Source organism: Nelumbo lutea, chromosome 2 (assembly GCF_056320005.1).
Source record: "Nelumbo lutea isolate HS-2025 chromosome 2, American lotus-T2T, whole genome shotgun sequence".
Lineage (NCBI taxonomy): Eukaryota > Viridiplantae > Streptophyta > Magnoliopsida > Proteales > Nelumbonaceae > Nelumbo > Nelumbo lutea.
In genome coordinates, this window is record NC_142685.1 from 38805894 (window position 1) to 38820376 (window position 14483).

Below are 14483 nucleotides of genomic sequence, written 5' to 3' on the forward strand. Positions count from 1 at the left end.
ATTCAATCGAGTTCAGCTTGAATGCTCGAAAATGAATATATTTTTGTGTTCTATAAATATATATATTATAATATATACTATATTTTTATATTATATAGAATATAAAAATATATTTTCATAAAATTAATTATAAAATATATTTTTATATTCTATAAATGTATGTATACATGCATGTGTATGTTAATCGAGCCAGGTTGCGAACTTTCAAGCCAAACTTTTTATTAGTCGAGCTCGAGTTCAAATAACTAATCAAGCTTGCCTTGAGATTTGAACTTGATTCGAACTCAAGATCAAACTATTCGATTAGAGCTTGACTCAATTGCAGCATTAGTCAAGTCTTAAACACTGCTAACAGATCTGAAAATAAAGAAAACAGAACCTGAAAAATTCTTCTGGCCACATCCCCATCTTACAGGAGGTTTCCAAAAGAAATTTTGACAAAAACCATGACTCCCATGATATCTGATGGGGCTATCAACCTCAGTTGCCCCCTAGAACATGCCTGGACATGTTAGGTGATGCAATCAATAGATAAAAAGTATCACTCGTGTAACATATATTTGAAATCTCCTTTCTTTTAGTTTCTGTGATAACTTCATAATTTGTGCTTGTTTTACTAATCAATAAAACTAACATGAAATATGCAGAGCATCAGGGTGTCTAAAAATAGTAGAGAGAGAGGAAAGAAGAAATGAGATAGGAGAATGAGAGAAAAGAGAAACCAGATTGTGGGGGGTGGTTCTCCCTACTAGATTTTATATTAACTTCTTAATCACGAGTCAAATTGCATTTGTACACTTCAAGGGCAACAGCAATAGAGATTAAAAAAGAGTGTTGGCCTAAACACACATTACAGACCATTAACAATAAAACAACAATAAGAAATAAAGCACAATAATGACTAGGTGGACTTTCAACAAAAAAAGAATATCTGTTTCAGTAGCCTCTATTCTCAACACCAAGACTAAGAATAACTTATAAAAAAAAAAACACCGAGACTAACAATCCTATTGGACCATTATATGTGAATATTAAGGTGGCTGCCACGCTAGCCAAGTCATTTATTAATGGGATCAGTTTCTCTAGATTTAGGTATTTCTTTTAGATTCTTGGAGTGTCAATAGATTAGAGAATTTTTTATAAGAGTTTTTTACACTGTCTTAGTATGTAGATCCAGTGTAAGATTAAATTCTTATGCTGAAGCAGTAAGTTTATCACTTCCCTTCCATCCCATTTTGCAGTGGCCAAAACTTGTTCAATTTGCATGCCTTTCATGTCATCAGATAGGTAATCAATTAATCTAATCTAATAAGACCAAGATATTGAAAGCTTGGCATGTTTTCAGAGAGTTATAATCATTTTGTTGGTAAGGTGATAGTTGCTGATGCAATTTTGGTGTTTTTATTTTACTGGAGTTGTAATAGAAGTAGGAAATTGCCCATTATGGTAACTAACCCTCACTAAAAAAACGTCTTTGTAAGGCCATCAGCAAATAGTGATTGATTTATGCAATAAAGATCAAATCTTCAAATTAAATAACTGATATTCTTGGAGAGTTTGCAAATTTTTTATCTCGTATCCTCTCCTTGGATTTGATATAAACATTCTTGGTTATCTTTGGCATTCTTTCTTGAATCTTGTACTTCTTAAACAAGCTTGATTACTTCTTGGTTCTGTTCTATATTCATTGCATATCTCTATCTTGTCAATTATTATTGAATCTTTCTTGACTTGATGGAAATTCTTGCTAGAAATTTCTTCTTGAAATCCTTGTTTGTTGAAAGTAATTTTATTGCTCCATCCCTTGCTTCTTGCTTCCATTTAATTCTCGAAAATGATACTGGAGGGGTGGGAGAGAGAGAGAGAGAGATTTCATTCCCAAGGACAATTAACCTACCTTCAGAACATCCCATGCAGTTTCCAAATCCCAGAACTTAATGCTAAGAGTTTCACTTATGTGCATTGTGCCATTAGATTATTAGTTATACATTAGGGACCAAATTAAAAACCTAAAATGGTTTTTCAGTTAATGCACCCACAGATGATTATAGCCCAATGTTTTCTAAACACATACTGTGGGAGGAACATTATGTGAAATGGTTGTAGATGACGGTGGCTGTTCTCAATACTAACTATGCACTGAGGTGATGACTAGTCCTTTTAGCCTCTCAAATTGATGTGGTGGCTGGTTGGTGCATTGGTTTTGACTAGTCACCTACGAAAAAGGTACATTCTAAAAGTAAGAAATTGATATTACTAAATACAGACTGCAAATATGCAATAAAAGAACTATATGGAACATTTGCTTCAGAGTCTTGGATTTGAAAACCTTCAAACAAAGGCCACAGGCAGTGATAGGGAGTGGCAATCCTTATTTTCTAAGAAAAGCTACAACTTCAACTATTGGATGTAGTTCCATGTTTGTGGCAATTCCAAATCAGCACACCACTGATTAGAAGAAAACTTAAAAGAACTCCAATTGTTTTCTTTTATCTTATGCCTTGTTTCTATTTTATGTACCATCACCCAACCATGTAGCATGACAAATACATAGAGCACCTGGTGTGCATATAACAAAATAAAGGCATATGTGATATTAATTTAAATGCCTATAGATAAAGACAAGCAAATAAGATATTAAAATAACTTTGTGGTATGTTAGGATAATTGGCTCACTATAGCCCTCAACTGACTAGTCATCAACTAATCAATAATTAGTTAATACTTAGATAGCACTGTTTCTTCTAATTTAATATCAGCTTATGCAGTTTAAGTACTGAATTGAAGAAAGACTGATTTGCATTCAGAGTTGTGTCAATTGTTAAGAAGCAGCGGAGGATTAACAATTCAATATAGAGGCCGCATCACATTTTCAACTGGGAAGAACCACATAATCACAGGATGAGATTATGTCTGTCTGTCTGACCCAAAGAAGACTATTGACCAAGACTTTTGTTCCTACTAGACCCCTCAGTGATTTTTTTCTTTCTTTATTCAACAATACTGTTAAAATGGGTTTTGTTTGAACATAACCAAACAATTTAAACCTTTACTTTATCATTGTTAGGAACTACACATAGATTACCAATGGTGCCCATTTTCTAATAAATGAAGATTCATGATACAAAAATGAAAGAGATGCTTCTGTACAGAAATTTACCCAGATAAATAAACTAGAATAAAAGAAAAAATACTGACTGAAAAGAGTAAAGGTAGATTAGCAACACTTATAAATTGTAATTTATATATGAAAAAGAGAATATGTAAGCTCTAAAAGGTTGAATATGGAGTACCAAGACAAACCTTGTATATAGAAGCATTGAGAAATTGACAAGAAGCTTTTTTGTCCAAAAGCGGAGAAAGTATGGAGAACTCATGTATATTCTGGTGCATGACCCTCGTATACACAACAGAATCAGCATAAAATGAAGCAATTACAATAACTTGTCAAACTTAACAAACTGTTCACAAAAAAATCATTGTTAACAATATCGAAATAAATTGACAGGATAACCATATGGACATATATTGTTTACAGTAATACTGACAAACAAGTTAAAAATGCATATAGAATGTAACATAAGTAGGAGATTCAAAAGTGGAATAAAATCCACAAGCATATTTTGTAGAAATTCAAAATGAAACTGGTACCAAAGCAAGTCCATACCTTCTTTGATTTCTCTTTTAGGCCATACACAGTGTGCATGGAGAATTGATTGGCTGATTGATTAACAGCTTATACAGCCTAGTTGGGGGAGGTTTTTGGAGAAGAATACAGTCTTTGTTGGAGGCCCAAGACAGGTTCTTGGAGAGTTTCACAAAAAACCTAGCTAACTAGAGAATTGAATTAAGGGATTTAGAGACAAGTTGAAGCTGGCACTTGGGGCTAGATGAGAAGTTTCAAGATAAATATTGAGATCTGTTGGAATAATGTTAGAATAACTTAGTTGAAGTTGTTAGGGCCTGTTTGTCTAATTAAAGTGTTTTTTTTATTTCGTTTTTTATTTCTGTTATGTCTGTTATTGTACCCAGGGGCACAAGGGTCTTTTCCCTTGTTATTTCTGTCGCCCTATATATATTAAATAAACACTGGCGCCGCCAGTACTGTTGCATTGCAAACTCTCTCTTTTCTCTTCTCTTCTCTTCTCTCCTCTTCCACCTATCTCTGGCCGGCTACACTGCCAAGATGGTAACAGAGCAGGAATACTGATTAAAAGAGAGCAGACGATCAACCCTACTGTCGAGAGAAGATCGATCAACCCTACTAATTAGTGGAACAGGCTAGCAGAAAGGAAATCTGATTCTGGACTATAGAATAGCTACGACTGGTACAGTTCTTCCTCTATTTTTCTCCTCTTTACTCTCCTTGATCATGGGCTGAGTGAAAACCCTATGAATCTGGGGCGGCTGAATGCTATCGAACCTGTGTAACCCTAGTTGTCTTGGATGGTGTGATCCTGTTGATGTGTTAAGACAACTGTAGGTCAATGCTGACCTGTCTTCTCAATGGTTTGAGTTGACTATAAGCAAGAAGGATCTCTCCTGCTGAATAGTGGCTGTTAGCCATTCTAGAATTCTGATAGGCAGGTCTGAAATTGCCGATTATTACCTCAGTTTTGTCCAGAATTTGGTACGGTTTGTGCACAATCTGGTTGGTAAACCCTAGTGTGTGGGTGTGAACTGAGTGGAGCATTGCTTTGTGGAGTAAGGAGGGGTCCAAAATCCGGTGTGTGGGAATGAGTAACTGCTTGACCATGTCGACTGAGAATTCTGCTACTTCAGAAATCTCAGGGAGCCACAATGGAGTGAGTGGGGGAATGGATATGAGCTTTCCCATGGCTGTCATTCCCTTTGATGGTCTGAATTACCTTGAGTGGTCTAGGGGGATAAAACTCTACATCACTACTAGGGGGCGAATAGGATACATCAATGGGAGAGTAAAGGAACCGAAGTATGGAAATGCTGAGCATGATAGGTGGGACCAAGAGAACAGTATGGTGATGTCTTGGCTCTTGGTTTCAATGCTGCCACAAGTAAGGAAGATATTTATGTGAGCTGAAACTGCTTGTGAGATATGGGAACAAGCGAAATCCACTTATTCAGAACAAAGACACTATGCCAAGATATATCAACTACAAGCAGAATCTTCTACTTGCAAGAAGGGGGAGAGGAGTCTCTCGATGTACTATTTTGATTTGACATCAATACGGAAAGAACGTGATCACTATCAAAATGTGAATTGGAATTGTGATGAAGATGCAAAAGCCTATAAGTCACTTGTATCACAGCAACGTGTGTTTGCCTTTCTCCTAGGGCTGAATCAGTCATATGAGTCCATCAGGGTACAGATCTTGGGTAGTAAAGACTTGCCATCAGTTCAGGAGGTGTATGCCTTGGTGCAATCAGAAGAAAGCAGAAGAAGTGTGATGAATGGTGTAGAAGGGGAGTCAGTTGCCCTAGCGGTCCGGGGAAATTCAGATACAAATGTCGGAGATGGTTTTAAAAGGGGTGACACTCAGAAAAAAAAAAAAAAAACAGAAGATAAAAGCAAGTTTTGGTGCACTCACTGCCAGAAGACACAACACACTAAAGATACATGCTGGGATCTCCATGGAAAACCTAAATGGGCACAGGATTTGGGTAAGAAGTCAGCACCGGATCAGGGCAAGAAACCAGGCCAGCAGAATCAAAGAAGGTATAACTCAACTAATCTGGCATCGACAGAGACTAGTCCTTCCATAACTCAGGAGAGACATCCTAGTTCTGACCCTAAGGAAGATATTATCAATTCCTTCCGTGAACATTTGGAATTGTATGGTAGGACTCTCCGCCAGGTGGATTCTGGGCCTACTCCTACCTCATTTGCATCTACATCAGGTAATGCCACAGCCTTCCATGTGTCATCTCATACTACTGATTCACCTTGGATTATTGACTCCGGAGCCTCAAATCACATGACCGGTAAGTCAAATTTGTTCCAGACATATAACCTTCTCTCTCGGAGATATAAGGTAAGACTGGCTGATGGTTCCTTTTCTACCATAGCTGGCCGAGGCACCATATCTCTCCCACTTGGCCTTACTCTACCAAATGTCCTACATGTTCCGAAATTACCTATTAATTTGTTGTCCATTAGTAGTATTACTCACTCTTTGAACTGCTCAATCACCTTTTTTCCGTCTTCATGTGTGTTTCAGGATTTGACCTCGGGGAAGACAATTGGTAGAGGAAGCATGGCGAATGGTCTCTACGTGTTGGAGAATAATGCTGGTCTAGTGGCGACTGAGTCCACAAGTTCGGCGAGTGAGAGTCAGGCCTACTTATGGCATAGTCGTTTAGGTCATCTTTCTTTTGAGTCGTTAAAAGTTATGTTCCCAAAGATTCTTGAGTCCTTGTCAGTGAGTCAATTACAGTGTCAAACTTGTCAGTTGAGTAAGCATTGTAGAAGCTCTTTACCTTTAAGAAATAAAAGATCTGAATTTCCATTTCATATTGTTTATTCTGATGTTTGGGGCCCTGTTACTCAACCTACTACGGCTGGCTATAAGTATTTTGTTACGTTGATTGATGATTATTCTCGATACACTTGGGTTTATCCTATGCGATCTCGAGATGAAGTGCCACAAATTGTGAAAGATTTCCAACGCATGGTGTTCACTCATTTCCAAACGGAAATTCATATTTTCCAGCCGGACAATGCAAAGGAATATTTCCATAGTGATCTCACGAAGTTCTTTGCTTCGAGTGGGTCACTTCAGCGAAGCTCTTGTGCCAAGACACCCCAACAAAATGGTGGCTGAACGAAAAAATCATCATCTACTCGAAGTTGCCCGTGGCTTGCTGATTCATATGAATGTGTCGAAACAGTTCTGGATGGATGCAATATTGTGTGCAACATATATCATCAATCTCATGCCCTCTCGGCTACTAGAGTATAAGGCCCCACATCAACTCATGTTCCCTACAGCCCCACTGTCCACCATTCCGATGCGTGTCTTTGGGTGTCGTTGTTTTGTCCACAACCTATCACCTACTCGTGGTAAACTTGACCCTCGGGCTATTCCTTGTGTTTTTCTTGGTTACCCCTCATCTCAAAAGGGGTATCGTTGCTATGATCCCATTGCCCGTAAGTACTATGTTTCCATTGATGTCTCATTCTTTGAGAGTCAACCGTTCTTCTCGGTTTCTCCTCAGGGGGAGAGTAAGGTTGAGGAGAAACAGGTGACGACTCAGATTCAACTACCTCCTTTACCCGATCCTCCTCCGTTCCGGGTTTTCCATTGTCGTCATAAGAGCCAACAAAGTTCAAGAGCCGTGGAGCCGGACACTATGCAACCAACATCATCGGATTCACCCGAGGCAAATCCGTCTCATCAGCCAGGTACACTTGCTCCCATTGCTCCTTTAAATGTTGATTCACATGTCCCCAATGATCTTAATTATCCTATTGCTAAGAGAAAGGGTGTTAGATCTTGTACCACTAATCATCCTATCTCTAACTTTGTGTCCTATGAGCATGTTTCGCCCTCGTACCGTGCCTTTCTCTCCTCTGTGGACAGTGTTCCCATCCCTAAGACCGTGGCAGAAGCTTTGTCAAAACCTGAATTGACAGATGCAATGCAGGAAGAAATTGATGCCTTACATAAAAATGGTACGTGGGAGTAGGTAGATCTTCCTAAGGGGAAGGAACCAGTGGGGTGCAAGTGGGTGTTCACAGTGAAACAGAAAGCTGATGGAACTATTGAAAGGTACAAGGCTAGACTAGTAGCAAGAGGCTTCACACAGGTATATGGAGTGGACTATGCAGAGACCTTTGCCCCTGTAGCGAAGATGAACTCCATCCGGATTCTCTTTTCCTTGGCAACAAATCTTGACTGGGATCTTCACCAATTGGACATCAAGAATGCCTTCTTGAATGGTGACTTGGAAGAGGAGGTGTACATGACCCAACCCCCAGGGTTCTGTGCCAGAGGCAGTGAACAAAAGGTGTGCAGGTTGAAAAAGTCCCTATATGGATTGAAACAATCACCTCGGGCTTGGTTTAGTAAGTTCCATGTAGCAGTCCAACAAATGGGATTCAAACAATGTCAATCAGATCATACCTTGTTTGTAAAAAGAGGTGAAGGTAAAATTGCAGCTCTTATTGTGTATGTGGATGACATAGTGATCACAGGAGATTGGGAGGCTGAAATCCAGAGACTAAAAAAATTCTTAGCCACTAAATTTGAGGTGAAGGATCTAAGCTCCTTACGATACTTCCTTGGAATTGAAGTTGCCCGCTCTCACAAGGGCATCTTTATTTCCCAACGAAAGTATGTACTAGATCTACTAGAAGATACAGGCAAGTTGAGGGTAAAACCATCTGATTCACCTATTGAACCTAATCACCATCTGGGAGACAATCAGGGAGAGTTTTTGAAAGATGTAAAGATGTTCCAGAGACTTGTGAGGAGACTTCTGTATTTGTCTATGACCAGGCCAGATATTGCCTATGCAATGGGTGTCCTTAGTCAATTCATGCACAGCCCGGTGACAACTCACTTTGAAGCTGCAGAGAGGATCTTGAGATATCTCAAGAAGTTTCCTGGGGCTGGTTTGTTGTTCCAAAAACACAGTCACTTAAAAGTGGAAGTATATACTGATGCAGATTGGGCAAGAGCAGTCAATGACCGAAAGTCCACCAGTGGTTATTGTGCCTTTGTAGGAGGAAACCTTGTCACATGGAGAAGCAAAAAACAAAGTGTGGTGGCTAGATCCAGTGCTCAAGCAGAATATAGAGCGATGACTCATGGGGTTGCAGAAATCATGTGGATAAGAAATCTGTTAGGTGAACTGGGTTTTGCAGTAAACAATCCTACTTCACTCTACTGTGACAATAAAGCAGCCATCAATATTGCTGCTAATCCAGTTCTGCATGATAGGACGAAACACATTGAAGTGGACAAACATTTTATCAGAGAGAAACTTGAAAGTGGAGAAGTGTGCACACCATATGTCAACTCGGAAGAGCAACTTGCAGATATCTTCACCAAAGGTCTTCATCATGTGCGGCACAAAGATTTGTGTGACAAGTTGGGCATGATTGACATCTATGCTCCAACTTGAGGGGGAGTGTTGGAAGAATGTTAGAATAACTTAGTTGCAGTTGTTAGGGCCTGTTTGTCTAATTAAAGTGTTTTTTTATTTCGTTTTTTATTTTTGTTATGTCTGTTATTGTACTCAGGGGCACAAGGGTCTTTTCCCTTATTATTTCTGTCGCCCTATATATATTAAATAAACATTGGCGCCGCCAGTACTGTTGCATTGCAAACTCTCTCTTTTCTCTTCTCTTCTCTTCTCTTCTCTCCTCTTCCACCTATCTCTGGCCGGCTACACTGCCAAGAAGATCAATCTAGGTTGGGAAGGATTCTGGAGTTCCAGGTAAGAGCGGCTAGACTTCACTCTTCCTCCTAAGTTGTCAGGTTCTGTGAAACCTGAGTTTTGGATGATGGAAGAGTAGTTTTTGCTTTAGGGCAGTGATTCTTGATTAGTAGTACCCTATTGTTATTTTTGTTTGTTTACGTTTAATCTATAGAGAAAACTAGAGGTGAGACAAACCAACCTACAAACTCTGGGTTTAGCCAAGGAGGGTCAATGGAGACTCCGTTAGGAGCAGTAACCACAATGAAGTTAAATGGAACCAATTATCTAGCATGGTCCCAGTCGATTAAGATCCATGCGTACAGTAGAGGGAAATGGGGACACATCACTAGAGTAAGAAGCAACCCAAGGAGGATAACCCTGCCTATGAAAGTTGGATGCAGGAAACTACATAGTTGTATAGGCTGGTTAGTATGCTCTAGTATATGCTGAAAGCAAGAATTAAGGTGCCGAATAAAGAGATTTTTGGAAAAATTAAAGAAAGAAAACAGGAAATTCTCAATAGAATAGAGGAGCTGGATGGTGAGGAAGCTAAGAGAAGTTTGAGTTCAAAAGAGAGGAAAGAGACATGGGGGTTGAAAAAGGATTTGGAAGACATTCTAAGAAGAGAGGAGGTTACTTGGAGACAAAAATCTAGATGTCAATGGCTCAGGTAAGGAGATGGCAATACCAGCTTTTTCCATATGTTGGCAAATGGGAGAAAGAGGAAAAACTCAATGTTGAAATTGGAATGGAATGGGCAAGTATTGACAAGAGATGAGGACATAGTCCAAGCCTTTATGAATCATTTCAAAACACTCTATGAGGTCCCAAGGAGTTCAAGAGAAGATTTAGAGGGCCTAGATTGGAGGGTTGGAAACAAAGAGTCATTGGATTCCTTGGAAAAGAAATTTGAGGTTTAGGAAGTGAAAAATGCAGTCTTCTCGATGGAGAGATTTAAAGCCCAAGGACCTGATGGTTTTACGATGGCTTTCTATCAAGATTGTTAGGAGATAACTGGGGTGACTTGATGGAGATTTTTTATGAGTTCTATGAGAGGGGCAAATTTAACTCGGACGCAAATGCAACTTTCATCGCTTCGATACCAAAGAAGGTGGATGCAATCCAGTTGAAGGACTTTAGGCACATAAGTCTGATAGGAAGCATGTGCAGAATCAATTCCAAGGTTTTAGCCCAAAGAATAAAATATGTACTTCCCCTAATGATTTCTCCAAATCAAGGGGCTTTTGTGCTTGGGAGACAAATAATGTACCAAAAATTCGAGCTTTTTGTTGGGAGGTGGTTCTCCAAAAAATCAATACTTTAGATATGTTGCAAAGAAAAGGCCAAATTTAGGCTCTGGTGAGACGACCACGCACCTATTAATTTCTTGTCCATTTGTGTGCTTTATTTGGGCCTAGTTCTCATCTATATATGGTTGCAGATGGACACCTCCCGTGGACGTGGCAAACCTTTTTGACCCAAGCTTTTTCAAGCAACCAAAGAGGCGTAGAAGATTAATGTGGAAAGCCACAAGAGCAACTATCTTATGGTCAATTTGGGAAGAAAGGAACAGTAGGATCTTTAAAGGAGTGGAAGACAATTATGGGAATTGGGAAGTGGTGGCATCTACTACTTCCATAAAACCTACTTTGTAGTTTTTAAGACCAACACAACAAAGAGTGATACTGATCTTTGACGGGAATTCTAGAGGTAACCCAGGCCCTTTAGGTATAGGAGGAGTATTCAAAGATGAAAATGGCAGAATTGTGGCTATGTTCTTAAGACCAATAGGAGTGGTGGACTCACTGAGAGCGGAGGTGATGGCTGTAGAGAACACTGATGTGGGCCCCACAGCTACGGTCCCACTGTGTTCGTAGGGTAGAAGATGTTCTAGTCTGCCTAAGGTTAACTATTAGTCATTTAGTTGTTTTAGTTATTATTTATTTCGATCTTATTTTCTGCTCTATTTGTTATGTAAAGACTAAGGGCAGATCTGTCCTTTCCATGTAATGAGCATAACTTATAAATATTAATTAAAGTGGCGGCGGCTGAACATTAAGCTTCTGCTCCTCCTTTCAACCCTTGTGTTCTACTACTTCTCCTCCCTCTCCCTCTTCTTTCTTCTTACCTTTCTTCTTATCTTCGATCCTGAAATCCATTAGGGTTCAAGACTGATAACAGTCCTGAACTTCTACTTGGTATCAGAGCTAGGGCTTCTCATGTGAGTCTAGTCCAGCCGACCACATGAGAACCATCTAAGGCTAGAAGCTGAAAAAGCAAAGTTCGTTGACTGGTTCTTGGAGATCTCCAGAGGATTAACAGTTGTTTGAAGAAGTGCCACAGTTGCAGCGAGTTGGTGATTAGGAAGAATCAGAGAAGGCTAGGGTTCGGGTAACCTTGGTAGGCAGCGAACTGCATCCTATTGTAAGTCTTTTATTTTCTGAGAGAAGTAACATCACAGAAGATAGGTTGGACCTATCCAGCAAGGGTGGCCGAACCACTCTAGGGTTTTATCTCTCTATTCTCTAGGGTTTTGTCTTATCCTTGCGGCAAACACTAGTATTGGATTGAACCTTGTGATCTTATCCCAGCGGCAAATCCTAATAGTTCAGTTTTAGGGTTTCAGCATATCAGATTGATCAATTTAAGGATTCATATTAACCCTAATACAAACCTTATCTGTACGGTACTGTCTGGAGTGTACAGCTTTTAGGACTGATTAAAACCTCAAATTGGCTTCAGCATATCAGATTGTTCTTCAAACTGTTTTTCAGTTTTCTTTTGGGGTTTCAAACACTTCTTAAGGAGTGAAAACAGTTCAGACCGTTGTTGTGTGTGGTTGTTGATTTCAGAACAGTTTTATACATATTTCATGCACATCTACTGTGAGTACAGATTGGTTCTATATTGATTTTGTGATTGTGGTTGGTAGTCCTAGTGCTGGTTTTGACTATAGTAACCCTAATTTTGAGACTTCTGGTTCTTGACCGAAATGGAGTTTAAGAATCAGGCAGAAGGCAGTTTTGGGAACAACAGTTATGGTGGTGGTTCTGAGACAGGTTTTCAGATTACAACCATAAAGTTTGATGGATCAAACTATTTGGAATGGGCCCAATCAGCCATGATGGCAATTGGGGGAAGGGGCAAAGTAGGGTATCTCTTGGGAGATGTGGCAGAACCTTCCAAGGGAGACCCTATGTATACCAAGTGGGTCCAATAAAACTACTTGGTTATGACATGGCTCTGTAATTCTATGCAGCCCCATATTAGCCAAAATTACTTATGGGAAAAGACAGCCAAGAGATATGGAATGCGATGAAAGAGACTTACTCTCAACCCCTTAATGTTGCCTGAGCATATGAGTTGAAATGTGAGGTGAATTCCCTTAAACAATGAGAGAAACCGGTGTCCATCTACTTCTCTACCTTGAAGTCCTTGTGGCATGAGATTGATCACTTAGAGACCCTTGAGTGGGAGAGTCCCAAAGATGCTCAGATACATACAAAGCACATCGAGACAAACAGAGTGTTTGAGTTCCTGGCAGGACTGAATTCAAAATATGATTGTGAGGCAGCAGATTTTGACCAAAGATAGTGTGACCCTCTCTCAGGCATACTCCTTTGTGCACAGTGAAGAGACCAAGAGGAAAGTCATGATGCAACCTCAACCGCTTACACCTGTCTTGGTAGCTGTCAAACCCAAAACAGAGGGTGATTTAGAGAGGGACAGAAAGAAGGAAAATAAAAGGGATGTGGTGTGTGAGCATTGCAAGAAACCTAAACACACAAAAGAAACATGTTGGAAGTTGCATCCACATTTGGTCCCGACAAAGTTGAGAAATAAAAGGGGTAAAGTTCATGTGGCTATGACTATTGATTCAGCATCCTCATCTGGCACGAGAGGCACACCATTAGAGACCTTAGCTGCAGTTCGGGCTGCTCTAATACAATTGGAGAAGGAAGTTGGCAGTTCAGCTCAGTTACCGCAGTCATCATTAGCTCCGGCCACATCGGCCTTTGCACACTCGGGTACTCAAGCCTCAGCCTACCATGCCTCCGCTCCAGGTACTACTGAACCGTGTTGGGTAATAGATTCAAGTGCATCCGACCATATGACTAGTTTGCCCTCTTTGTTTACTACTTATCACTTATCTTCTGGTAGGGATAAAGTATCTATAGCTGATGGCTCTCTTGTCCCTATTTCTGGCAAGGGTGACATCAAACTGTTGAATACTATATCCTTGTCCTCTGTCTTGCATGTTCATAAACTGGATACTAACCTCCTTTCCGTTAGTAGTATTACCAAACATTTGAACTGCTCAGTAACTTTCTTTCCTGACCGATGGGTTTTTCAGGACCTGGAGACGAAGAAGGTGATTGGTACTGGCTGTGAGACAAATGGGATCTACCTGCTCGAGGAGAGTTCTCGTCAGGAAGAGTCAGTGGATAAGAAGTTACTTGTTTCTCAGGTTGTGAGTCCGGTTATGCTTTGGCATAACCGATTGGGTCATTTATCTTTTCGGTCCTTAAAGAGTCAGTTTCCTACTTTGTTTGAGTATGTTGAGTCATCTCAGTTGAAATGTGAAAGTTGTGAGTTTGCTAAACATTGTAGAAACTCTTATTCATTGAGTGAAGTAATAGTTCTTTTGATATTGTGCATACTGATGTTTGGGGGCCATATCACATTCCTTTTATGGGTGGGTACAGATATTTTTTGTTATTTGTTGATGACCACACCCGGTTTTCTTGGGTTTATTTTATGCGATCACAAGATGAGGTGCCTGCGCTAACCCAAAACTTCCACCAAATGATCCTAACCCAGTTCGATGCCAGGATCAAAGTGCTTAGATCTGATAATGCAAAGGAATACTTTGCTAAGCCATTGGCATCGTACCTCCTTAATCATGGGGTTATCCACCAGAGCACTTGCCCTCATACACCTCAGCAGAATGGGGTTGCAGAAAGGAAGAATAGGCACATCTTGGAGGTGGCTAGAATTTTATGTTTACCTCCAATGTCCTTATTCGCTTCTGGGGTGATGCTATCCTTACGGCAGTATATCTTATTAATCGGATTCCTTCT

General features: G+C 39.9%; 1 protein-coding gene across 2 annotated transcripts in view; it reads right to left on the bottom strand.

Moving 5' to 3' along the window:
• APC4 (Transducin/WD40 repeat-like superfamily protein) overlaps window positions 1–14483 on the bottom strand; it is a 107789-nt gene that overhangs the window by 63473 nt on the left and 29833 nt on the right. For both annotated transcript variants that reach the window (XM_088969351.1, XM_088969352.1), the window contains exon 6: window positions 3304–3384. In XM_088969351.1, the coding sequence (XP_088825477.1) occupies window positions 3304–3384 (81 nt within the window). The remainder of the gene's footprint in view (window positions 1–3303; window positions 3385–14483) is intronic.